Source organism: Halictus rubicundus, chromosome 5, assembly GCF_050948215.1.
Source record: "Halictus rubicundus isolate RS-2024b chromosome 5, iyHalRubi1_principal, whole genome shotgun sequence".
NCBI classification, from domain to species: domain Eukaryota; kingdom Metazoa; phylum Arthropoda; class Insecta; order Hymenoptera; family Halictidae; genus Halictus; species Halictus rubicundus.
The window spans coordinates 5,875,985-5,901,512 of record NC_135153.1 but is presented as its reverse complement, the minus strand read 5'-3'; the positions used below and the strand labels follow the sequence as shown (position 1 = coordinate 5,901,512).

Below are 25,528 nucleotides of genomic sequence, written 5' to 3'. Positions count from 1 at the left end.
CCGCGCTCTATTGTAGCTCGGACAGATTAATGAAGGTGTTGTTGTTGGTCTTCGGCCCGTTCGTGTTGTTCGGTGGAAAGATCAAAGGGTTCAAGTTATTCTCCGGCGAGCTGGCACTGTGCCTTCGGTATTTCGGAGTTGGCGGCCTCGGATCCGTTTCCGAGCAGCCTTTCAACCAATAGGATGTGACTCTTCCCTTACCCTTCAACTCAACTTCTCCTCTCAGCTCAAGGTCGAAGGTACCAAACTTGTCTAGTATGCATTTCGTTGCCTCGGATACGTGTATGCACAGCGCTGCGCAAACAAACGGTCGAATTGTTAATATTTCGATCGGCAAATCCGTCCTTTAAATTTATTTTATATTTTCCAAATATTCTATTAACCCTTTCGATATTTGTGTCGCGTTTACTTGTCATTATTTAAAGGTAAGGCACACAGGTGTATTCTTCCAAAATAAAATAAAACAAAATCTACCGGAAGCCTCTAATAATTGTGCAAATGGAAGTTTAAAAATCTTATCTCTATTAAAAAATAATTAAATTATGTACTTAACACTTTATCGACCGGTAGCGGTTCAACATCCTACACACTTCTTATCGATCATTCATGATTAAGGGTCAGATTATACTAGGCAGGTCAGACGCTGAAGGTAACCATGTTCTGCAGATTTAGTAGACTAATAAACTAATAGGCTACCGGTCGGTAAAGTGTAAAAAATGTTTCACTTGTAAATACTGATTTGGACGTTGCACTCACGCAGTCCCGAGGACTCCATCCTAGACGCAGTGTTCACGGTGTCCCCGAATAAACAATAATGAGGCATTTTTTGGCCCACCACGCCAGCGCAAACGGGCCCACTATGCACCCCAATCCTGACGCTCAACTGAGCATTCTGTTTGTGCATTATAGTGAACGATTTAACCGAGTCTAGAATAGTCAGTGCCATCAGAGCGATCTCCTTAGCATGACCGTCGCCATTCCTTTCCGGTAGACCGGAAACCACCATGTACGCGTCCCCTATTGTCTCCACCTGCGATTGTTATCTTCAATTAATTATCTCGTATCGGAGTTAAGAATTCAGACACGTGTCTGGCGTTGTGACGCACCTTGTAGACATCGTAGAACTCGATGATTCTATCGAAAGTGCTGTAAAGATCATTCAGAAAGTCTACAACCTCCATCGGCGTGCTTTGAGCGCAAAGAGCGGTGAATCCGACTATGTCACTGAAGTAAATAGTTACACACTCGAACTGCTCGGGCTGTACAAGCTCCCCTGCCATCAGCTGGCACGCTACTTGCCTGGAATTTGTTTTTAACAATTTATTCTTTCTCTTACAAAAATTGGAAATGGCATGTGGAATTCATTGCAAAGTGGAGAACCACCTAGGAAGGACTTGATAGAGGAGTTCCTCGCTGCGACGCTTCTCCAGACTCAACTGCTCCGTCTTCTCCTCGACTAGAGCCTCTAAATTGTTCGCATATTGCTCCATTCGTCTCAGCAGGTCGTCCATCAGGTTCTCGCAGTAGCCCCTGCGAAATCAAATAGTTATTTCCCTTTTAACTACTGCGCAAATTGTTCTGGAAGCTCCCTCAGTGCATTCATTTAAATTCATCAGACACGTAACCCCCCCCCCCTTTTTTTTAATTGTTGCACTATTTTCAACTCATAGAAAATTTGTATTAGGGTGGCCCATAAGTAATCAATTATTTCGAAATCTAAAACAATTTTTATAGTAAATTCAAGTTTGTATTTTTTAATTTATTATATCATCTCCATCATTATCAAGGACAGTTTGCCATCTTTCCTGCAAATTTTCAATCCCCCTCTTATATCTTCTACAGAAGTGAATGTTTTATTTCTTAAACAATGTTCCAGAGATCTGAAAAATGATAGTCAGAGGGAGCAATATCCAGTGAGTACGGGGGGTGCGGTAAAACTTCCCATTGCTATTCTTTGATTTTTTCCTGAGTGAGTTTCGTTGTATGGGACCGGTCATTGTCAATTTGCAGTATTAAACCTTTTCTGTGGACTAAAGATGCCCTCTTTTTCAATAGTTCTGAATACAGCCATTGTAATTGCTGACAATACAACTCAGCAGTAACTGTTTCTCAAGGTTTCAACAACTCAAAGTGAATTACGATGAATCACGATTTGCAGAAAGCCATTGCTTGGAACGCTTTATGTTATCATAGAGAATCCATTTTTCATCTCCGGTAACGATTCTGCTAAGAAATGGATCTCTACGAAATCTGGATAGCAATGAAGTGCAAATTGATCGACGAATATTCTTGTTGGTCTCAGATAATTGATGCGGTACCCGTATTCCTTGCCTATATGCCTTTCCCATTTCGTGTAGGTGCCTTTGTATAGTTGACCATGTGCACCAAGGCTTCTCGATAATTCTTATATAGTTAATTTTGGATCAGTTTCCACCAGAGATTTTAGGGTGTCATTATCAAATTCAACTGGTCGTCCACTTCGAGGCCTGTCAGAGAGATCATAATCGCCAGCAGCAAACCTTCTGAACCAACGGTGACACTTGTTGACCTTCAATACATCTCCATAAACATCGCAAATTTTCTTTGTTGTTACCGTTGCATTAAATCCCGCATGAAAATGAAAAACTATGCAATGACGAATATGATCCTCGGAAGGTACGGACGCCGCCATTTTATTACAGTGTTGTACAAAAAAATTATACTTTTTAGAATATTTTGAACACAGGCTGCTTTACCGAAAACTGTAAAAGAATACGCGTTTCCTCTTCAACGATCGGTACAGAACTAAAGGCAAAACAAATACTTTGCAAATAATTCATTACTTATGGGTACCCCTAATATTTTGCATGAAAAAGATCTGCATTCTAGTTGCATATTGCCTCTTCCGTGTCGCTTAACTTTGAATTACGGTGCTCTAATTATAAATCTTCACTTCGTGCCCGCCTCCATATTTGCAATTTCAATGCAATGGTAATTTATCTTGAGAAAATACGAGGCCTACTTCATAATTCCGCGTATCGTTCCACGAACAGCGTGGAAAGTGGGTCGCTCCTCGGCCATTTCGTTCCAGCACTTCTCCATGAGGAACAGTATATCCGGAGGACAGTCCTTCGGCGCCACTTCCGGTCTGAACGGCGGTGTTTCGGACGCTGCCACGCGGCTGACGATCTTCAATGTAATCGTGCGAACGCAAATCATTAACCAACTGTCTAATTTCGACTTTTCGCGAAGCTATACCTCTTGGGGAGTCATGAACCCTTTCACGGTCTCGTAGGGACCGCCGCGGACCACGATTTCCTCCAAAATAATCGCGAAACTGTAGACATCGCCTTTCTGAGTCGCTGCGCTTCCGGGAGTCACGGTCAACGGCAGTAGTTCCGGTGCGATCCAGAGTAATTCTGATAAATGATAAATTGTATCAGTAATTTTTAACAAAAAGTTCTTATCGAAAGGGGATTCCCTCCGTGATTCAATTCCACCTCCTATCTTCCGCTTACTGGTGTAATAAACGTCGTCCATGATCAAATCCGAGGGCGTAGTCAGGGTCTTCAATCCGAAATCCGAAATTTTCAAAACGAACCGTCCGTCGATCAGACAATTGCAGGATCTGAGTTTCCCGTGTGCCGATACCTCGCTAGCGTGGAGATAGGACATCCCCTGAAAATGAAATACCTCGCTCGAATCGAATTAACGCGATAATAATTAATACGTTCTCGCTACTTATCTGCATTGTAAAAATATTTCATCGTTGCACCACCTTTGACATTAAAACGATTTAGCAGAGGAAAGTCGCGAACTCTCTGAATGTGCTTTGTATACTTTGATTTTAAATATGAAAGCGCATATAACTAATTTAATTTTTTTTCCTTCTTATTGACTAACTTTTAAGAAATTGTGGACGTATGCGTGACGCTGGTAGCGAACGCGTTTATCTTTCACCTTCACTATGTCGTGAATTAAGGACATCCGGAAGTTCCAGTCGAGTTTGATGGCCTCGTTCTCCAGGACATCCTTTAAGGACCCACGAGGACAGTACTCTGTCAGGATCAGGACCGTCGGCGATGGAGAACAGAGACAGGCGCCTATAAACCTAGATAAGTGCAGGAAAAAATTTACTATTATTATTTACTAGTAAATACAGTGATCTCTCTATATATGTCGACAAGGTCTGGATGATAAACGTCGCGGAATTATCCCCACTACCGCGGGGTGCACCCCTGGGTATGTCTACCGCTCGGGTGTGTCTCCTGGATTTACACGACGCTGGCAAGAGCCGTGTTGTTGACATATATCGAGAATTCACAGTAGCACGTTTACCAGTCTATTGTTATTATAGATAGACATTGAGCTAATAGAAATTCTTATTTTATTGCTTTCAGACAGCCGAATCTAATGAATTAATACTGTACCTGACAGTATTCTCCGAAGTCACATCTCTGACTTGTTTAATCTCCCACAACAACTTCTTCGTGATGTCAACCACCTTCTTCTTGGTGATCTTCTTGATAGCGACCCTCTCGCCCTTGTAAATCCCCACCGTGGTGAACACTGTGTTCAGCGGCAAGGAGTCGCAGCTGAGTTGGGATCCCCTTCGAATCCGTTGTTCCAGCCCAAAATTCTTCCACCGCGAACCATATTTTTTAACAATTCATTCGTTCGTTCGACTAGGTGTCACAACAAAAAATCGCGTACCTCGGATATGGCTTGGTGCAGATTGATCTTCGACGAGAACGGTTTCCCTATCTCCAACAACAGCTCTTCGGGCCTGATCCTCCAGGACATGTTATTCAGATCCGCCGACAATCTCAGGTGTCTGAAACGTTGATTAATTTTGTTCATGTCAGTGTCCAAGACAAGTAGACTGCGAATTTTATCCGGTTCTATGTTCTACAGCGAATCCGCGTTACATGTCAGCAGCCCACTATTCTTTACTGCCATTTACAGTTCGCCGCGGTCCGTAAACACGTCGTAATTCGTGTGTCCTATGAGTTATCTGTCAAAGTCACAGCGGGCAAATTCTGCGGACGAGACCCTGTTATGTTCACACTCCTCGACGTCTAGCCCGCGGTAGTGGGGATAATTTCGCGACGACTAACTCAGAAGTCTCGGCGACGTATATCGCGGATCCACTGTATGCTACAACGTCCGTGCTACTTCTGGCTGACTGAGAATGAAAGAATTTAATTTAATTTCTTTTCGGTTCCATTTTTTCGACTTACTGAAATGATTAAAAGTGGAAATACAATTTGACCTGATTTCTTACGATCAGACAATGTGTGTGTTGCACGAGGAGCAGCAGTCTATTTCGAAAAGCAGCACGGGTTCACCGGCAACGACTCGGAGACGACCAAAGAAGAAGAAAATATTTCCTGCCTGTACAAAACGCACGTGGCGGCCACGGCAGCTAGCAGAAAAGCTGCGAGCGCTAGACTCGTATAAGCGACGAAAGTGTAAGCTTCCGTCCTCGACGTGCACGCAGGATCGTTCCCCAGGAATCCGCATTCCGGAACGTCGGCCGGAGGACCTTCTCTGCCTCCTGGCCAGTGGATCTTCTTCCCCGAGACCGGGCTGTACTCCCGATTCAATCCCAAATAATGAGCGACCACCTCGAACCTGGGTAAACAACCTTCTTATTTATTAATCCCCCGCGTCCCAATGGAGTATTAATCCGCGTCCGCTTCAAACGAATCAAACATCATTCAGGGTATGTTAATGGGACTCCTAACCGAATCTCCGCCGCTATTCGGACGGAGAATGGGGCTTGATTAGCATGGCAAACAGTCGAAGGAATTGCCGGGTTAATTGCCGCTGACCTTCCAGTGATAGGGTCTAAATCCAGGATACTGTAGTCGGCGTCGCGGTCACCATTGTCGTCGATCCTCACGTGACCCGTAATACCAATGAAGTCCCGATCCCACATCCTTCTGGTGATCGAGATTCCGTCCAGGATGTCGCCACCCTCTGCCAACGTCTCGTTCAGAGCTATGCCGAGGAGATACACGCCGTCGTAGAACGCTCCGATGAAGAAGTTCACCTGGAAAATAGGGCACGATCCTCTTTTTTAACTCATAACTCATTTATTTGCAATTAGTACTCCGCGCGTTAGGTTGTCGCACACGAGATTTTAGACAATTTATACTATATTGTAAAACAGAGTGGATTAAACTGGATTAAAATAGAAATTGATTTCCTTTCTTAAAAGGTTCAACAGGTTGAGGATAATGTGACATCATTTTGAAAGTTTTAAACTTCACCTTGCACATTTTTGTCACAAATGCATAAATTCCGCGCTCTACTCATCTTATGATTATTGTAGGTGTACTTCCACGAAAAATTATTACGGTATGTTTTGTGAAAAAAAGTTTGCGCAAGATCTAAGTAAATCTAATTTTTTATGAGGCAATTTGATCATTTTTAGAACTCGGTAGGTTCGGTGTTTGTAGTATAACGTGACGAGCATTAATTTCAGCAACGCTTTATTGTGCCGTTTCATTTTCTAAAAATTTCTAAAAATATTTTTACAAAATACAGTGAATTCTCGATATACAGGGTGTTCGCGATAATTTGTACTAGCGTTTGTACTGTCGTAAATGGTAAACATTAGAAAAAACCTGAAGAGGAGATAATTGTAGTATATTTTACTAGGAATATGATAGCGTCACTCAATTTTTTGTATTTTTAACATTTTTCTAGAAACAAAGGTGACCTTCGTTTTTCTAAATGGAATGCAAATGGAATATTTGTTTACGTCAAATAAAAACGGACATTGAGACGAGTTTCAGCATGTAGTATACTATGGTTTTCAGGGTCATACAAGAGCAGAAATAAAAGAAACAAATTTAACATTTCGTAGTATTGTATTTACTAGTATGTCGTAGTGATAAGACTACATCTCGTGTTCAACGTGACTTCCATTAGCAAGAATGCATTTCTGAGTTCTGCTGACTACATTCCTGATAGTTTCTGCCAATGTTGCACTAGATATGGACGCACAGACTTCATTTATCTTAGTTTTCAAGTCGTCCAAATTTCTCGGTGGTGTAGTATAAACAATATCTTCAATATCTCCCCACAAAAAAATCTAGTGGTGACAAATCAGGGGATCTTGCAAGCCATTTTATAGGTCCGCACGTTCCGATCCATTTATCATTAAACATGTTATGTAAAAAATGGTTTACTGATCTACAATTATGAGGAGGAGCCCCGCCTTGTTGGAAGTACATGTCTCGTACGAGAAAAGGTAAAATAAAATGGATTGCAAGATCCCCCGATTTGTCGCCACTACATTTTTTACGTAGCATTCTATTTTAAATAAAATGAAGGTCACCTTCGTTTCTAGAAAAATATTAAAAATACAAAAAATTGAGATACGCTATCATATTGCTAGTAAAATATACTACAACTATCTCCTCTTCGATTTTTTTTCCAATGTTTACCATTTACGAAAGAAACGCTGGTACAAATTATCGCGAACACCTTGTATGTCAACAACACGGGTCTTGCCAGCGTTGAGTGTCGTCCAGGAGACATACTAGCGGCTCCTCACGGGGTATACCCCGCGGTAGTGGGGATAATTTCGCGACGTTTATCATCCAGGCTTTGGCGACATATAGGGAGAAATCACTGTACACAGATACGTACTTCCTCTCCTTCGGAAAACGTGTAGTTATAGTCGGTTTGCGCCCTTTGTCGCACGGTCTCCGCAAAATCCTGAAACCTCGGACTCGTTGGTTGCAATAGAGACACTCTCAGCAGAGCTTCGTAAGCTTTCCTGGCCACCGCGTCGTCCTCGTCGCCGACTTCCCAATCGTGGTCGCCCCAGTAGGAACCCTAATTGGTAACATAATTATAGGCCAATTAAACCAGATACGCAGACTTTCCATTTACCTGGAATATCTCGACATCGACAAACGCCCAGTCGCCTCTCGTCATTCCCAAATCGTGAGCTGCCAACATGAACTTCCGGACCAGTGTCCCACGAACGCTGAGAATCAACACTGAGAAGAACGCGAAAACATAATCGACATTATAGCGTACACACAATAAATAGGAACTTCTCTCTTCTTCCAGGAAATTAATCGCGACAAAGAAGTTCAAGGTAGTGGTGGATAGAACTATTATTCTGAAATGTGACCTTGAGCTTGTGCTTTATTTTCACATCAGGCAGAGTGAATTCTCGATATATGTCACCACTGTAGCGGGGATAATTCCGCGACATTTACCGTCCAGGTCTCGGCGACATATATAGAGAAATCACTGTAACAGTCTATGTGATTCACCTCTGGCGTACATGCTGGCGTCCCGCAAGTAAAAGTGATAGGGCTCGTCCGCGGAGTTTCCGTCGAGTTCTCTGACGAACTTCAGCAACCCCTTCTTCCTGAGACCGTACTCCAAGTTCTTCCCCACGGTCCACGAGAACAGATCGGACCTGTCCAATATCAAGGCAACGTGGGACCATCCGAACTCTTTAAAAATACTGGAGAAGACCAGTCGCAGTCTACACTGGCAGTAGGACATCCTGGTCAGGGTTGGGTACTTGCTCTTGTCCTTGAAAATGCCCTTTAACGAGAGAAGCAAACGAAGAGAAACCTCTAAGACGAGACCGCGAGGCCGTCCGGCTCATCCTGGTTATTTTAACAAGGCCACGGTTAATTAAGAATACTAATGGAGCCATAAATACGCAAGGAAGCCAGAGAGATGAAGAGAGGGGGGAACATTAAAAAAGCGAAGAGTCTCGTGTTCTTTCTCGCGAGACGCAGGCACGCGATGATTACGGGAAACACCATCGATTAACGCTAACGAGCAGAGAGTCATGCAAACAGACTGGAAGATCGAAAGGCTAGCGCATCTCCTTACCGAGCTCTCGTTCTTCCACTTATTGATTCTGCCGAGGATGCCGGAGGTTACAGACAACTCGCCTTCCGACGGTGGCTTGTCCGTTGAAAAATATTGCGATTACATAATCTGAGAGAATCGGGAACGGTGGATCTTTTATTCATCGCATCGATCGTGTGGGAACATACTTGATCGCCCATTCCTGTGATAATCGGGGTGTTCCAATAGGCCGCAAGCCTCGCCACCGGTTCCAAGGCGAACGCGCAAGCCGGACCTATGAACGCTAGCACGTTGTCCCGGAAGTGCATGTCCGCCGCCAACCCTGGTGCCATGGCCCCGCTGCAGGACGGGTAACTAACATCCCCCAAAAATTATAATTGACTCGGCGCAATTGTGCAATGGGAACACACGCTTTTTCTGCGCGGGGTGGCAAAAGACTGCAGCAGGAGGTCTTCCGACTTTGATGCTTCGTGAAAATCATTCTCTTTGATCGATTATAAATATTTTATATGAGATTCTATAACACTGTACTTCGTGGTTTCAACACCTATTTTCATACCTCAAATGTACATTAATAATAGTCAGAACCACGTTCGCTAGCAATGGATCTTGTTTTTAGAACAAGTTCTGATTACCATCGCTGTAACTATGAAAAAAATCATTATTCTTGCTTGGGAAAAATTCGAGTGTACTCCTCGATGGTTGGTTAATAAGGGTACCAAGTGTCGCATTTTTATAGTTGATACTTTTCTTGAAAAAAATTCCCAAAGTTGCCGCGTAGTCGGAGCGCCGAAGTTGGGAGACCTCTTGATCCTCGGAAAGCGGACGTTTCCAAAGATTATTATAAATTATAATCCTTAGATCCATTTGACTAGTTGTTTATTAACTGTTTAAGCATATTTTCAGAGGTGGTTGACGCGTGATTGATCGCATACAGTTAAATAATCTCGAATTAATCATCAGAGTCGCTAGGCGATCTCCATTTTGACGCGCTGCGACAAGATGGCCGCCGCTGTCTTAGGGTTAGGATCCACGCGCTTCTGACCAAACGTTATTCAAATTATTTATAAAAATTCGAAACCAGTCATTCCACCAGCAAGTTTCGCAATTAGAGAAATTCTCTGATGACAAAGCGAAACCATAAAATCCCATAAATCTTACCGATCACAATTACGCAGCGCTGCAGAAAGATAATCGTGACGCATTTAATTTCAATTCCAGCGGCAAGCCTAGCCACCCATCGGTGCTAACTGAGCCCAATAAAAAGCGGATCAGTTAACTAATCCGAAGATCGCATCTAGGCTGTTCTTTAAAGCGAAATGTTTAATTTCCCAGCGGGTGTCGCGTTACGATTCGTTAACGAGGGGAGCGAAGGGACGAGTGCACCGTCACGTCGAAGACGATAATTCCTTCAGCATCGGTCGAACGCAATCATTGCCCATTCACCGGCACGATTGATCTATCATTACGTCGAATTGTTAGTTACACCTGGAGTGACATAGCATTCCCTGACCCCCAATTATCGATCATCGCCGGTCATCCGCAAATTCTCGCAGCGCCCTTCCTTGCCCTACGTTTTGCGACCATGCTCCGTCCTCTGGTCTGGTAATTCGATCGTACAATGTTTGCGTCCCGGAACGTGATCATCCATCAAGCGAATCGAACCGTTTGCTCTTGTTCCGCCGAGATATTGCTCGGCTCTGATAAACATCGTCTCGGGCCACCTTTTTCCCCATAGCATCGCCGAAAATGGCCACGTGACCGGCGAAGATCGCGACCACGGATAAGGAAGCAGACGTTTGTCGCAAATATTGGCGAGGGTCGCGTTAAAGCCGACCATCTATACATACTCAATAACCAGACAGCATCTCGTTTCAAACGTGAACAATTTATTCGAATCGATTCCTCAAATCGTAGACTGCCGATTTTTGCGCAAAACGCAAATTAGAAGGGACGGGGGTTGGTCGTACGCTCTTCCAAAAGAATTCCATAAAAGACTAGGATAATTCCATAAATGACTGTAGGATTATTCCATAAAAGACTCTAGGACAATTCCATAAATGACTCTAGGATAATTGTATAAATGACTCTAGGATGATTCCATAAATATTGGCGAGGGTCGCGTTAAAGCCGACCATACTCTATACCCTTTACTTCGACGACTATTATATTCAACTTCTGGGATCATCCTCACCTGGGGAATTTATCCCAATTACTGCGCCATTAAGCTAACTTGTTAATAACAAATTAATACCTTTCTTCTCATCTTGCCAAATTGGTATATTCGCATTCTTCGAATATTTCCACTGTATTAAATGGCACGAACTCGTTTTCGATATAAATGCGTGAAATTATTACCAGGAAAGAAACCCGACTAATTTCGAATCCGTAAAAGAATTATTTCAGGCGAACTGAAATAGAGTTTGTTGTATCGAGCGCTACGTAGAGATAAAAATAAAGGTAAAGTCGCAGTGAAATTCGCGAAACATTGTAATAAAATCCTCGGTCTGCTGACAATTGTTCACCGGAAAATTCGAAAGGCCCACGCAGAATTTGGACGATTTCACTCGGCGGAGAGCTTAACAGAGAATCCCGGATCCCGGATTTTTTCATGCAAACGTTTGTTCAATTGAATCAACGTAATGACGCGGAAGCGATGGTACAACGCGTGGTCAGAAGCGGATCAACTTACGCAGGGTCGTCGGTATCTAGGACAAAACGCGGCCCCCTTTTTCCCTGTTTCATTTTTCCGAGTGGAGGGATCACCCTCGGACTCCTGCGAGTTCCAGACCTATGCCGGAGTCATTTCTGACCCACGCCGATATGTCGCAACAGTTTTCGTTCGATATAAGGCGTCGGCTCGGGACCGGCTTTCGTCGTATTTCAGACAAAGCAGAAGAAGAGGCGATTTTCTTATTTCGAAGTAAACGGATTACACTGAATTCTCGACATATTAGGGGGACCCATAAGTAATAAATTATTTTGAAATCTGAAACAAACTTTGTAGTAAATTCAAGTTTGTATTTTTTAATTTATTGTATAATCTCCATCATTGTCAAGGACAGTTTGCCATCTTTCCTGCAAATTTCCAATCCCCCTCTTATAGAAATCCAGGGTTCGTGAAGCAAAATATGACTCAAGGTGCCATCTTCTACAGAAGTGAATGTTTTATTTCTTAAATAATGCTCCAGAGATCTGAAAAGATGATAGTCAGTGGGAGCAATATCCGGTGAGTACGGAGGGTGCGGTAAAACTTCCCATTGCAATTCTTTGATTTTTTTCCTGAGTGAGTTTCGCTGTATGGGGCTGGGCATTGTCAATTTGCAGTATTTCACCTTTACTGTGGACTAAAGATGCCCTTTTTCTCAATAGTTCTGAATACAGCTGTTGTAATTGCTGACAATACAACTCAGCAGTAACTGTTTCTCCAGGTTTCAACAACTCAAAGTGAATTATGCCACGACAGTCCCACCAAATGCACAGTAACACCTTTCTAAGTGATAAGCTAGGTTTAGGGGTTGATATTGCGGTTTGATTTGCAGAAAGCCATTGCTTGGAACGCTTTATGTTATCATAAAGAACCCATTTTTCATCTTCGGTAACGATTCTGCTGAGAAATGGATCACTACGAAATCTGGATAGCAATGAAGCGCAAATTGATCGACGAATATTCTTGTTGGTCTCAGATAATTGATGCGGTATCCATATTCCTTGCCTATATGCCTTTCTCATTTCGTATAGTTGCCTTTGTATAGTTGACCATGTGTACCAAGGTTTCTCGATAATTCTTGTATACTTAATTTTGGATCAGTTTCCACCAGAGATTTTAGGGTGTCATTATCAAATTCAACTGGTCGTCCACTTCGAGGCCTGTCAGAGAGATCATAATCACCAGCAGCAAACCTCCTGAACCAACGGTGACACTTGTTGACCTTCAATACATCTCCATAAACATCGCAAATTTTCTTTGTTGTTACCGTTGCATTAAATCCCGCATGAAAATGAAAAAGTATGCAATGACGAATATGATCCTCGGAAGGTACGGACGCCGCCATTTTATTACAGGGTTGGACAAAAAAATTATACTTTTTAGAATATTTTAAACACAGGCTGTTTTACCGAAAACTGTAAAAGAATACGTGTTTCCTCTTTAACGATCGGTACAGAACTAAGGGCAAAACAAATTCTTTGCAAATAATTGATTACTTATGGGTACCCCTAATATGTCAACAACACGGGTCATGCTAGCGTCGTGTATCGTCAAGGAGACATACTCGAGCCGTGTTATGTTTACCGAGGCCTCTCGAGCTTCGTGGTATACCCCGCGGTAGTGGGGATAATTCCACGACGTTTATCATCCAGGCCTTGGCGACATATATAGAGAAATCGCTGTATATCGGAATAAAATTGTACATATTGCGCGGTCGCTCGAGCTTATTCCCACCGCGACAGGTCACGAATGACCCAGGCACAGCGTACGGAGGGTAAACCCGCGAGACACAGAACGGAAGTTCTCCCCCATACCTTCCTTGAACTTTCCTCAGCTGTACGTTATGGACGTTCAGAAAGTCGTTCACTTCGGCCAAGGCCAAGTCGACGGCTGGACCGCACCTCTCGAGATCGAATGGGCTGTTCAGATGCGAGGCCATCAGAACACCGACGTTGTAGATCCTCGGGGAGTCCCCGCGATCCGCTGCGTAAACCCAGAAGCCGCCGAGATATACAACGTAACGTAAACGGGGGAAAAAAATTCCGCGCGAGATCGATTGCAGAAATTGGGGGTGGAGGGGAGGGGAGGAGAAAGAAAAGGGGTGAAGCGAAATTGAAACGTCGAAGGGTCCCCGGGAGCAGCCCCAATCCGAGAAACGCGAATGGACGATTCACTCCGCTTGCCGGTGGTCGTCGAAACAAATCGCACAGAAACGATGATTATTTCATTCGTGCTATACTATTTCATACGCGCAACTGCTCGCGGCACCGAAAAAAAGGGAGAAGGGACTCGCGAGCTGCGTCGTTCTGACAGAAACACTAATTCTGCGAACTCGATGATCAAATAAATTCAATGAATTCTTTGTTTTATTTCCGCGTATACGCGTAGCATGATCGACCTTCGTGCAAATTTTTATGAATTATTTCATACAAATCAGGATGCATTTGTTAATGTTGTTTTCAAATTTTTGTAAATTGGTTCGTAAAAATCAAGATGGGTGTAGAATTTTTTTCCTCCATTTTGAGGCACCATCTGGTTCAAGTGTATGTACAAGTTAATTCGTGATTTTACAAATTAAACCTCGCAGTCAATTTTACTTTAGATTCGACATATGGAAGATTCTGTAGTTGTTTATTGGATGGAGTAAATACACACAAATTAAATAAATACTTGTAGAAAGCGATGGAGATTATTCCCAACAGTGTAATCTATCTTCATTTATTTATAAATAAGAAATTCAGAACACTTAATGAAAGAAAAATACAATTAATTTTGTTTCGCACGGACATTTTGTTGTGCTTTACAAGTCTGTATACGGTGTACATGCATAAAAATTTGCAGTCCATGATTTTAAATAAAGCGTTGATAAATTGCCAGGCATAAAAAAGCAGCCCTATAACAGCAAAATTAATTTGAAAAATATTGTGAACAGAAAAAGCTGTTTACTTTCGTTTTTAAAAAACATTTTTCTTGTAAATTCTAGACTAGAAGATTTTTAATATATTTTTAACACTTGAAAACTACTCAAATCATTTTCTAGTATTATTTTTGTGCACTTGTTCTTTCTCCAATGCAACATTATCATATGTTTCACAAACAGGTGAAATTACGTACACCGCTTATTTATTTACTTTGACTGAACAGTGAATGTTTTGTTGATCAAAAACACGTCTTAAAATTCTGAATATTGAGATTATTGTTTGCGATAAGAATTTTTTAAAAATTGAGCTGGATGAACTCCAATTTCTATCGGAAAAAAGATCGAATATACTTGTTTACCTGATTTCCAAAACAAAAATTGACAAAAAACAGTCTTACCCAAAGAGACGTTGGCATGTCCGTGTGTCCGAGAAATCCCGGCGATAACCAGAAACTTCACAATCACTGACAAAACGCGATGGCGCGGAAGATCCTCCATGGTCACTATAATATCGTTTAACATCCCGAGGCTGCACGTTCGATCCGCACAATTCGAAAATGGAGAAGCATGATTGGATCGAGAAGATCGAAATAATCGTTCGACGGAGATTCCGGGAAGCTGTGTTCGTAATTTCGTTTTATCGGATCATGTGACAGAGCGCCGGTTCGAACACATCTAAACCACCCCCGGCAAGAGATTCACCCTTATATGCGGCTCGACATAACGCGTCCGCGAGGTGCCAACGTAATTGATTATGCTGCTCGGTGGAACTCGTGCTTGACAACGTGACTCTTGCGACGCGTTCTTCCGGGGAATCTCGGTTTGACAACAGATTTGACGCGGTACAAGCAAAACACTCCGAGAGGCATGCATTTGGAAGTTTTGGTACATGCGCTTTGATCGTCGCGGAACGCGCAGCAACCCCCGGTGCATCTACGCATGCTTCGCAATTCGAACCCCCTCTTGACACGCGGTCCACACAGCATCTCGTTTCAAACATGAACAATTTATTCGACTCGATTCTGCAAATTGTAGACTGCGCATTTTTCCGCAAAATACAAATTGCAAGGGACGAGGGTTGATGAGGATAATTATCTGGGATAACTCCATGAATGACTCTGGAATAATTCCATAAAAGACTAGAACAATTCCATAAAAGACTCCAAGATCATTCCATAAAAGACTCTACGATAACTACATAAAGGACTCTAGAATAATTCCATAAATATTGACGAGGGTCGCGTTAAAGCCGACCATACTCTATACCATACTATACTACACCATACTATACTATACCATATTATTCTGTACCATACTATACGATACCGTATACTATACCATACTATATAATTCCATAAAAGACTAGGATAATTCCATAAAAGACTGTAGGACAATTTCATAAATGAGTCTAGGATGATTCCATAAATATTGGTGAAAGTCGCGTTAAAGCCGACCATACTCTATAACATACTATACTATACTATACTATATTATGCTATACCATACTATGCTATACCTTACTATACTATACCATACAATATAATTCCATATAGTATAGCAAAATGCAAATTGGAAGGGACGGGGGTTGATCGTACGCTCTTCCAAAAGAATTCCATAAAAAACTAAAATAATTCCATAAATGACTCTAGGATTATTCCATGAAAAACTCTAGGATAATTCCATAAATGACTCTAGGACAATTCCATGATAAACTCTAGGATAATTCCATAACGACGGATCTGTTTTTGCCTCACACTTTAACACGTTCCCTGTCAAATCATAGCCCCACAATATTCCAGAACGTCAGTCATTGGATCAGGGAAATTGAAATTCCTGATTACGAGATTAATTAAAGTGATTATTTCTTTGATCCTCCTGCACGCTACATCCACTACGACAAATATTTTAATATAATTTTGATAGAATATTACCTAACGCAAATTAATTTTTAATCCAGGTTAAAGAATGCTGTCACCCGTAGCACACGTAATCGACGTGACAATCAACGTGTGAAATGAACAATCCGTTTGCTACAGTTTAAATAAATGTGTACATCCTACAAGACGTAGAAATCGAACGTCCTATAACATTTAAAGCAGTCATCAGTGTTTTGAAAAGCGAAAACCAATGAGTTTTGACCTTGAGGGTGGAAACAAGTAGCGGTAGGAATACTGTTAATATAACTTCAGTAACTTGAAAATAATGCAACAATATTCTGAAATTCTTTTGATGTTTGTACTACTACTTGTTTCAGGCAGTTCAAAGTTCAAAGTGTCTTTTAGCAGTTGCAGACACCCCATCGTCCTGCTTTTAAAGATCAAAAATATTTGTTAGAAGCTTCTCGATTGTTTCTACACGTCGGATAACTATTTCCATTTGCTGGAAGATCCCCGACACTTGCTGTTATACTCTTTCTCCTCTTGGGCGCAGATTTCTTCATCCAGAAGCAGCTCGAAGTTGCCCAAGGCTTCCGGAGGTGGACACTTGTTCCACTTCACGCTGCAAAACGACAAACCAATCAACCGAAAAATGAATTACACTGATATCTCTATATATGTCGCCAAGGCCTGAATGATAAACGTCGTGGAATTATCCCCACTGCCGCGAGAGGCCTCGGGCGCCGAGGAGAGTAAACATAACACGGCTCGTGTATGTCTCCTGGACGATACACGACGCTGACAAGACCCGTGATGTCGACATATATCGAGAATTCACTGTACAATCTTTCGTCGTTAGTTCGAACTTACTCTGGAACGCCGTCCGGAGGCACAACGATTGATATTATGTTGTCGATCAATTTGTACTTCAAGATCCGATCGTTCACCGTGGTCGAAGTCAACGACGGAGACGCGTTTACCTGAAAAATTGTAGAACGTTGAGAAAAATCGAAAAAGATTCTTTGTTTCTCGAAATCTGTTCTCTCGTTGCAGCCAGTTCTCGCTGTATATTTACGCGTCCACGGTTGGCGTTTCATCGCACCCTCGTCTTCACGCAAATACGCGTGTTCCGACGTAATTCGAAACTGACCCGAGTGGAGAGGTCCTTTACTAATGACACTCGGCGTTGGGGGAAACAGGACCTCCCTTAATGGGGAACAGAGTTCGCCCGTAACGCGACGACCGTCGTTTGACTCACAAATTTCGGATAAGTGTGCACCGCGTTTTCCGATATATTAGCCGTTCGACAACGCGACGGGGATACAAAGAAAATTCGTTTACAGTGAATTCTCGTTACGAGTTACATTGTAGTTCCGTCGTTCTGCTGACTGACGCGTACGAAATCGGAGGTTCTCGCCGAGCGTTGCATTTGAAATACAAAATGTCTTTCTCCGATACAATGTTGCACGGAGAAACGGACAGCGAAGCTCGAGAGCCGTCGCCGCCGAGGAGTATGCCACAACATTGTCGGCTATGTCGGTGTGAGACCAGAAGACCACGCAGTGGTCAGCGAGACTTATCCAATTACAAAACTTCTTTATTTTTCGTTATTTTTCTTTGAAGGCCTTTAAATAAAAAATTTAACTTCTTTAATGTTATTAATTATTTTTTTATGGAACTTTCACCAATATATTTGTAGCATTATTCTGATTAAAATGATACTAAACGCGATATAATTCGGATCACATTTACACTAATTTTCCGTTAACGTAATTGTTATGGAAAGTAGCTTTCATCGTTCATTACACAAGTAAATATCATCGGAATTATATCATATTTGGTTTCATTTTAATCAGAAAAATGCCACGAATATGTTGATGAAAGTTTCATAAAAAAATAACGAAAAATGAAGAAGTTTTGCAATTGGATTAGTAGTGGTCTTCTGGTCTCACACCGATATAGCCGACAATATTATGGCGGCGACGGCTCTCGGGCTTCGGCCTCTCACCGCGGTGGTGTGGGTAGTTCCACTGACTCCAAATTGTAAGGTTGGCACCGACTCGTAATGAAAATTCACTGTATAGAGTGAACCCACTATTTTATACTACCTAAGATTTTTGTTCGTACTTTGTTCTTACTAATTAAAATTATAAATACGCTGGAACTTTTTAGAGAATTATTAAGAAACGAAAATTATTAATTATCAGAGAAACGAACATTCCCATTGTTTTTTCAAATTAATCCGAAGATATACAGTCCATCTTCTTGCCTAATTTCAAGCTGATCGGTCCAATAATTTTTTCTTAACCTTAATAAATAATAAAAAATAAATTAAAAATAATAAATTATTTGTGGAAAAACCCATTTGAACACTGCACTTAAAGTGCTTATTTAGTTGTACAATAAAATGGATCGTTCCTGGCTGAACTATTTATAAATAAGTCATATATTTAAGATAATCGAGGTTCTAATTTTTTAAATTTTCACCCTGTTCAGGCTGGAGTTAACAAGTGAACGAGAAAAATGATTAAGGACCTCTATGAGCCAGGGTTTCAGCTCGTTGTCGATGATGATATCATAGCCGTAGCACTCGAAGCAGTGTCGATCGTTCGCCATAACCGGCGCGACGGCTTTCAACGAGTGCACGATGCACCAGGTGATGTTCGCGAACAGCTTTTCCGTGACTGTTTTTCCTCGGGTGCTCTCCAGGTACAATCTCAGATTATGCACGCTCAGTTTGCCACCGTGCTTCGAATTATATTCCTCCTGAAACCGAAACAATTCAACCTTCGCAGACGAGAAAAGCCAGCTTACGCATTGCAGTCTCGAATAATGGGGGAAAAAGAACGAAAGATTAATCATATTAATTCAAATTATGTGTTTTCAGCGTTAGGAATTAAATGAATAATTCTAACATCGTTAATACGTCGACACCCGTCATTAAATATTTAAAAATCCTTACTAAGTTGATGAAGCTTGGCACTCGAATAAAAAATAAACGCGGTGTCTGAATAATTCTGCAATTGTCACAAGTGTAAAAATTAAATACGGTTTCTAAGCAGACAGAAAAAATCATATTCTGATATCAAAGACTGTAACAAACGAAGTGTTTTACAAACTAAAAAGTTTTGTAAGTAGAAAGCAACAATTATTGTTGGATTCCGTTGTTTAATATTTTATAAAACAATGATTTGAGCGAGAGATTCAAAGCCATGATTCGAGATCGGTGAGCAAAATGGTCAAGGTCAAGAGTATGGTTCGGGACTGATGAGTAATTCTATGCGAAAGCTAGGAGCAATTTCGGGACTATTTATCCAAAAAATAAATCCTAAATATTATCTAGGTGAGAGCTAACAATATTTTTACTTACGCCATGCTTTTGCACAGAGACATTCGTAAGATGTATGTACATGTTGTCCAATTCTTGTATGCTAGTGTCATACTTGACAGTGCAAAATCGACAGAAGCCCAGCTTGAACAAGTAGGCCTTCAATGGACGAAAGGACGCGATGAGAACGTACAATCGTAGATCAAACTTTTTGCCGCCGATTAAAAGAGGATTGTCGATGTATCTATAAATTAATATTTATAATATTAATATCAATATAATCTTTATTATATATATTTATTTATATTATTTTTTTATTACTTATTTATTTATTAATATTTAAGCTTCGGAGAAATACAATTAAAACAGGAAATTGACTGCACACCTCGATATAACGTACGACTCTTTCGTCAAATTCGGGTTGAACGGATTCTTCGCTTCTCGGGACCATTTTTTCAATTTACTCAATTTGTTGATCAGAAATATTCCAGCTCCTTGCGACTTTCCGCAAGGTTTCATGATCCACGTGCTTTGTGGCGACTTCCGGTACTCCTCCACGAACATGTTGTAGTCTACGGAGCAGATTAGTCTAGTTAATTTTGATTCCTATTAAGGACTACTTCTTTATTGAAGCACATATTGCAATAAAAATTACACGAAGTCTGATGCAACCTTGACATTAATTACAGAGCAATCAGTCGCATATATTCCTAATGCTAAGCATAGTCGCCAGATCAAGACTTGTTCCCCCACTCTAATTTCCCCTTCTACCGCGCTGTTCCCCCACGCTTCCGGTCACGTGACGAGATCCGTCTCTGTCGTGTCTGTGTCGAAATGGAGAGAGGGTAACTTTTTCCCCTCGCTTCGTGCTCCCTCCCCTTATCTGGCGATTATGATACTGAGACCCAAAAATGACTTTATTTTATGTATGGGATGTGATTCAATAAATAACTAAATTATTGTATAAAGATTATATAAAGTCGAAATAAACAACGCTAAACAACGAGCTACGAAACGCGGTGGATAATTATACTTTGCCTGCTGGTAGAACGAACGTGACGGGAATGAAGTCTAGGTAAAGATATTTCACTGGACCGTCCCCTCTTTCCGCGAGAGGATTTCCCTCTCGTTCCAGTTCCTTCCGGTACCGTTTGATATTCTTCACGAGCAGGTCCTTCCGAGTGAGCTCGTAATGATTCGGGAAATGATTGATCATCCTAGAATGAAGGATATAGTACCCGTGTTACTCGGTTTAATGGTTATCAATGCTTATTGCTATTTTCGAAGGGGAAAATAACGCACTGTTTGTCGTCCATCCTGTATCCGGTTTCCACGCTGAATATGGTTCTACACGACTGAGTGGCCGCCCTGTAACAACAATAGCTAGTCAATATTTATTCGTCCGGTCCCATCAGAGAGATTGACTCGTCATCCTTCAACATCACCAATAAAAATTCCAGTCATCCTCCGGCCCGACCTGTACCCATCCTCTTTTCTCGAAATTGTGCACGATTATGGACTTGTCCACGTCCGTGCAGAACGCGATCTTTCTGTCCGCCGCGCTAGCTGATATCCTGCACAAACAATTAACCGATGTCCTTTTAAAAGTCGGTGATTAACAGCAGCTGACAGAAACTACTTAGTTTATTAATCGAGTCTTCGATAGAGATTTAAATTGTTGATCGAAGGACGATCTCAAACGAGAAGATCTAATCAAATTCTTCTCGAGATCGGACGCTCTTTTTAATTATTGTTCCTGGAAGGTAAATTATTGCGGTCCTTCTGAAGGCCATTAATAAATTTCCCGCAGACGATATTGTTAATTAAGTTCCTTGACGTATTACTTAAATTATTAAATTAACCAATTAATTATAAAATAAATAAAAAAAATTATGTAATTCTATAATAATTATTAATCTTATTTAGAATTATAATTATTTTGTTTTTTTTTATTTATTATAAAATTTATTATTAAATTAATTACTTAATTATAAAATTAATAAAAAATACAACAAAAAAATTAATTATTTAGTTCTTAAATAACTATTTAGCTTTATAATTATTTAGTTTTTTTATTTATTATAAAATTAATTATTAAAAGTGCAATTAAATAGCGAAAATAACAAAAGTATATATAATAAATAAAAAATCAAAGCATTGAAAGCCTGTGAAATAGATTGTTAATTTGTAGAATTTTGCAGAACTTTTTAAATCAACCTTAAATTAAGAGAGCACGTGGATGTTGCTTATGACTCAAATTAATCGTTTCTTGATGGTATAATTGAGCGGAGTTTGATTCGAAATAAAAGCGTTTTGATGGAGATAATTTACAATGAATTTTGACCAACTCGTTCCCGTTTTACCTGCCATAATTGGTAGATAAACTTAAATTTGCAGTACGTTTGCCTTCGACGATAGTACCGGACGCCATGTGTTAGCACAAGTTGGATCGATTCGCCGTGGATACGCGGATTTTCGATATTTCATAGCTCGCATGCAATTATGCTTAAAATGTGGCATCGCTTTGTGTTCAAGGGATAAATATTGATCTTCATTTTCATTTTTGATTCAATCAAACACGTAATTTCCGGTAAATATAAACAATATTAACAACAATAAGAATATTGCAAATATTTTATTCTTTCCTTTTTCGTTTGTTCGTATTTAAAAAAAGTTTCTATATGGCTTCTGTTAACATTACTATACTGCATAACGATCTGCAGTCACAAATAAAAATTTTAGCAGAGCTATTAAACTAGTCTTTAATTACATAGTTAAATATTAACGTAAGGAATAAACCGATTCCGGATGGGTTTAAACATTATGATCATTACGCTTACAACAGACTATACCCACAGATTATTAAAATTAGTTCAGTAACATTATCCTTTTAAGATATGAATTATAAATTCACTGCGGATTTTTATGTAAAATAAAAATTGTCTGCGTCAATTTTGACAAAAACAGTAACCAAATGAAATCGTAATTCTTTCCTCAATAATTTCGACGGGACGAAAATAATTTTTTCTATCTTCCTGCTGTTTTAAATTCAATTTATTAATTTTTGTCAGTAAATGCATAAAATCCGCAATCTATTTATAAAATTACGTATTATTCTAACAATATTTTGCATTAGCAGTATTAATAACGATAAAATACTAATTTTACCTTCTTGCCATAGCAATAACAATCAAGACATTCCAACAGAATAAACTCGAGCATGCTTTTGATGAATTTGTAACAAAATTGCAGGATGCATATAAAAATGGACCGAAATACGTGTAGACATGGAATAGTCTTTGGTGGTACAATAGGTTAGCAATATCTCGTTTATCTATTCCTATTTTTTACACGATAGCCGGCTGATTTCAAGTGTGTTTACTTTGCTTTTGTTTTCTTTTTTAAAGTGTTTATCGGGGCACGATTCACGCGCCAGAAGCGCGGCAGCGTGTCGACCGACAAGACGTCTTCCGAGCTTCAAGTTCTTCTGTCAAGAAGAAAATATTACAAAGTACTTTCCACCTTGAGAAATTCTATTTTCTATTCACGTTCCCGTGTCTACGAGATTTTCATTGTGCTTTCATTTGTCCCAGACAGGGTTACACTGATTGTTCGCGAGCAGTGCGTACGTTAACGTGTATATTTACGTTCGAAGGAAACATGAAATCTGACGTCTAATATTACGAGGACTTCGAGTATTACAAGTAAGTAGACTGAGTTGTTCACACGCCGCAAATACGTGTGTACCGATGCGACAAATTCTAACATTTATTTTGCTGCGAACTTCATTTAATTCGAATTAAGTGAGTCTGGGTTCGATTTAATTTCTACCTCATAATTCGACTGCTACGGTGAAAATATGAACGCGCGTGAAAGTCAGCTGTTCGCAAAAACGTTTCCGAAGACGAATGCATTCGAATTGGTGCACTTGTGTCTTATTAAATCGAGTGCACAGACGAACGATAAGAAATCGGACAACAGGTCCGCAAGTGGTGCTCCAACGAGCCGGAAATTAAACGCGGCTCAAGAGTACCAAAGGCGTCACGAATAGAACAGAATGAATCACGTTCGCACGTAGGAATTTGTGTCATGAATTTACGATTCGAAATGCAGTCGTTCGTTAACGAACCGTTTATAAACGGGTCGAATGTATAATATAGAAAGTATCCGTTTCATCCAACATAGTTTTCTTTGCTCTGTTTAGGGAGATGCTGAATGTCTGTAATTGTTGGTTGCACACTTGTGCAAAGGGACCATGGGAAAAACTGGAATTCTTAATTTGCAATTTCTTTCGTTGTATACTAATGCTACATAGAATATATACCCATTTTTTTTGCAGACCCTTCATATTTTGATAATCATTGTGTTGATAATTTCATAAATTAATCAGATACGGTTTCTTGCAGAATGTATTCCAATCTACTGTCTGGTAAATGCAATTCCTCGAGGGTGGCCAAAGGAAGAGGAATAGCTATAAGCACTTTGTCGCCCGAGAAATGTCTCTGCAACAGACCCCATTGTTCTGTACTATGCAATGTTTGCGGATACTTTACAAAGGGCAGGGTACGTTACTTTTGCCCTATTCATCCACAGGTTTGTTTCTTTTAAATTCATTCTTAGCAGCAATCATTTTCTTTGCGTTATTTATTTCTCTGTTTGTTATCTCTTTTTCAGACAATATTTTTGTTTGATATTGCGCAGTGTCCGCAATGCAAAGCCTATGGCTTTATGTTAACTGAATTTTAAATTATGTATATCAAATGCTGAAGCTTTAACTATCCAGGACAAGCATATCACTTGTTATATGTACAGTATATTCTTTAATTTTGCTATAGATCTGTCCGATATATATTTTATTTTTTATACGAGTATAAAGTTAGCTGATGTACAGATTAAATAAACTTTATTTCTTTTTGTAATGTACAAGCGAATTTATTACATTCTAAACCAAGTGGGTAAACCTGGCATTTGATTCGGTTCTATGTATTTTTTGTATTCATTTTCAGACTCTTTCTTGTGTTCATCATCAGCTGTGGTATCCTTTGGTGGAAACAGATCCGGAAAAGTGAATTTATCACCTTTTTTCTATAAATATAAACGGCATTTATGCATATATAATTCAGTTTGCTTCATTCTTATTGAGTATAGATAGAAACAAACATTTCACCTACCAAAGAAACAAAAGCTACTTTGATATCGTCATCTTTAATTACATTCCCTCTAAATTTGCACCTTTTCATTTCTCCAAGGGTAATTGCAGTCCTAATATGAGCCGGGTACACATTGTAAATCTTTTCTAAATAATTCTGAATATCAAACTTTGTCATTTCCATTGAACAATGAAACTTAACAACATTTTCTGGCTGATTCTTACATGAGACGAGTTTCATCCAAAAGTTTGGAAGGAAAACCCTGAGCTGTGGGTTACCCCTTTGATACAAAGGATACCTAAAAGATCGAAATAAATAATGTAAATCAATCAAGTAGTAATATCAGACAGAATTATTGTATCAACATTCTGAGAAAGTTAATCCTTATTATATTACAAGAATTGGACATACCACCGAGTGGACATTTTGTAGTTGCTAAATTAGAAAACTTTAAATATCTAACACTCGATGATTCGTTTATATTCGATTTTTGTGTTGAAAATGGTTTAAACAGCAATACAAGCGGCTGTTAATTTAAAAATATAGAGAACATAACCTTACATTCCAGCGTGAACATAACAATTCAATAAAGCCATCTAGCAGTCATCAAGTGCAACCAGTAGTCAAGCAATTTACATTACCAATGTCAGGAAGGACGTGTGTCACGATCTGAAATACCGACATCGTTAACAACAACTAGATTTCCTA

The 25,528-nt window shown here is 40.2% G+C and overlaps 4 protein-coding genes across 6 annotated transcripts; 1 reads left to right on the top strand and 3 right to left on the bottom strand.

Annotated features, from left to right (window-relative positions):
- Positions 1 to 7: 7 nt before the first annotated feature.
- Positions 8 to 15,420, bottom strand: LOC143354030 (atrial natriuretic peptide receptor 1). Its single transcript, XM_076787713.1, has 19 exons — positions 14,864 to 15,420; positions 13,360 to 13,528; positions 9,024 to 9,189; positions 8,857 to 8,931; positions 8,280 to 8,559; positions 7,888 to 7,997; positions 7,642 to 7,830; positions 5,814 to 6,034; positions 5,374 to 5,613; positions 4,693 to 4,813; positions 4,410 to 4,618; positions 3,940 to 4,090; positions 3,498 to 3,657; positions 3,238 to 3,398; positions 3,002 to 3,168; positions 1,384 to 1,530; positions 1,107 to 1,299; positions 757 to 1,030; positions 8 to 294 (listed from the first exon to the last, which is right to left on the bottom strand). Exons 1-19 carry the CDS (start codon positions 14,985 to 14,987, stop codon positions 8 to 10), a joined length of 3,444 nt encoding a protein of 1,147 aa, XP_076643828.1. The 5' UTR covers positions 14,988 to 15,420.
- A 1,360-nt stretch (positions 15,421 to 16,780) lies between these two features.
- On the bottom strand, positions 16,781 to 22,102 carry Ttll1b (Tubulin tyrosine ligase-like 1B). Its single transcript, XM_076788884.1, has 9 exons — positions 22,034 to 22,102; positions 21,116 to 21,244; positions 20,973 to 21,038; positions 20,709 to 20,887; positions 20,056 to 20,242; positions 19,713 to 19,914; positions 18,878 to 19,108; positions 17,213 to 17,322; positions 16,781 to 16,964 (listed from the first exon to the last, which is right to left on the bottom strand). The coding sequence occupies exons 1-9, from the start codon at positions 22,099 to 22,101 to the stop codon at positions 16,832 to 16,834; spliced, it is 1,305 nt and encodes a 434-aa protein (XP_076644999.1). The 5' UTR covers position 22,102; the 3' UTR covers positions 16,781 to 16,831.
- A 1,078-nt stretch (positions 22,103 to 23,180) lies between these two features.
- Positions 23,181 to 24,592, top strand: LOC143354024 (uncharacterized protein CG13380-like). Of its 2 annotated transcripts, none has more exons than XM_076787695.1 (3): positions 23,181 to 23,374; positions 24,077 to 24,263; positions 24,345 to 24,592. In XM_076787695.1, the coding sequence occupies exons 2-3, from the start codon at positions 24,078 to 24,080 to the stop codon at positions 24,414 to 24,416; spliced, it is 258 nt and encodes an 85-aa protein (XP_076643810.1). In that variant the 5' UTR covers positions 23,181 to 23,374; position 24,077; the 3' UTR covers positions 24,417 to 24,592. The 2 variants fall into 2 exon arrangements, with proteins under 2 accessions (XP_076643810.1, XP_076643811.1); XM_076787696.1 differs by having other exon boundaries at positions 24,061 to 24,263.
- Mrpl23 (mitochondrial ribosomal protein L23) lies at positions 24,557 to 25,516 on the bottom strand. Of its 2 annotated transcripts, none has more exons than XM_076787693.1 (3): positions 25,232 to 25,516; positions 24,842 to 25,118; positions 24,557 to 24,755 (listed from the first exon to the last, which is right to left on the bottom strand). In XM_076787693.1, the coding sequence occupies exons 1-3, from the start codon at positions 25,243 to 25,245 to the stop codon at positions 24,606 to 24,608; spliced, it is 441 nt and encodes a 146-aa protein (XP_076643808.1). In that variant the 5' UTR covers positions 25,246 to 25,516; the 3' UTR covers positions 24,557 to 24,605. The 2 variants fall into 2 exon arrangements, with proteins under 2 accessions (XP_076643808.1, XP_076643809.1); XM_076787694.1 differs by having other exon boundaries at positions 25,377 to 25,500.
- Positions 25,517 to 25,528: the final 12 nt, after the last annotated feature.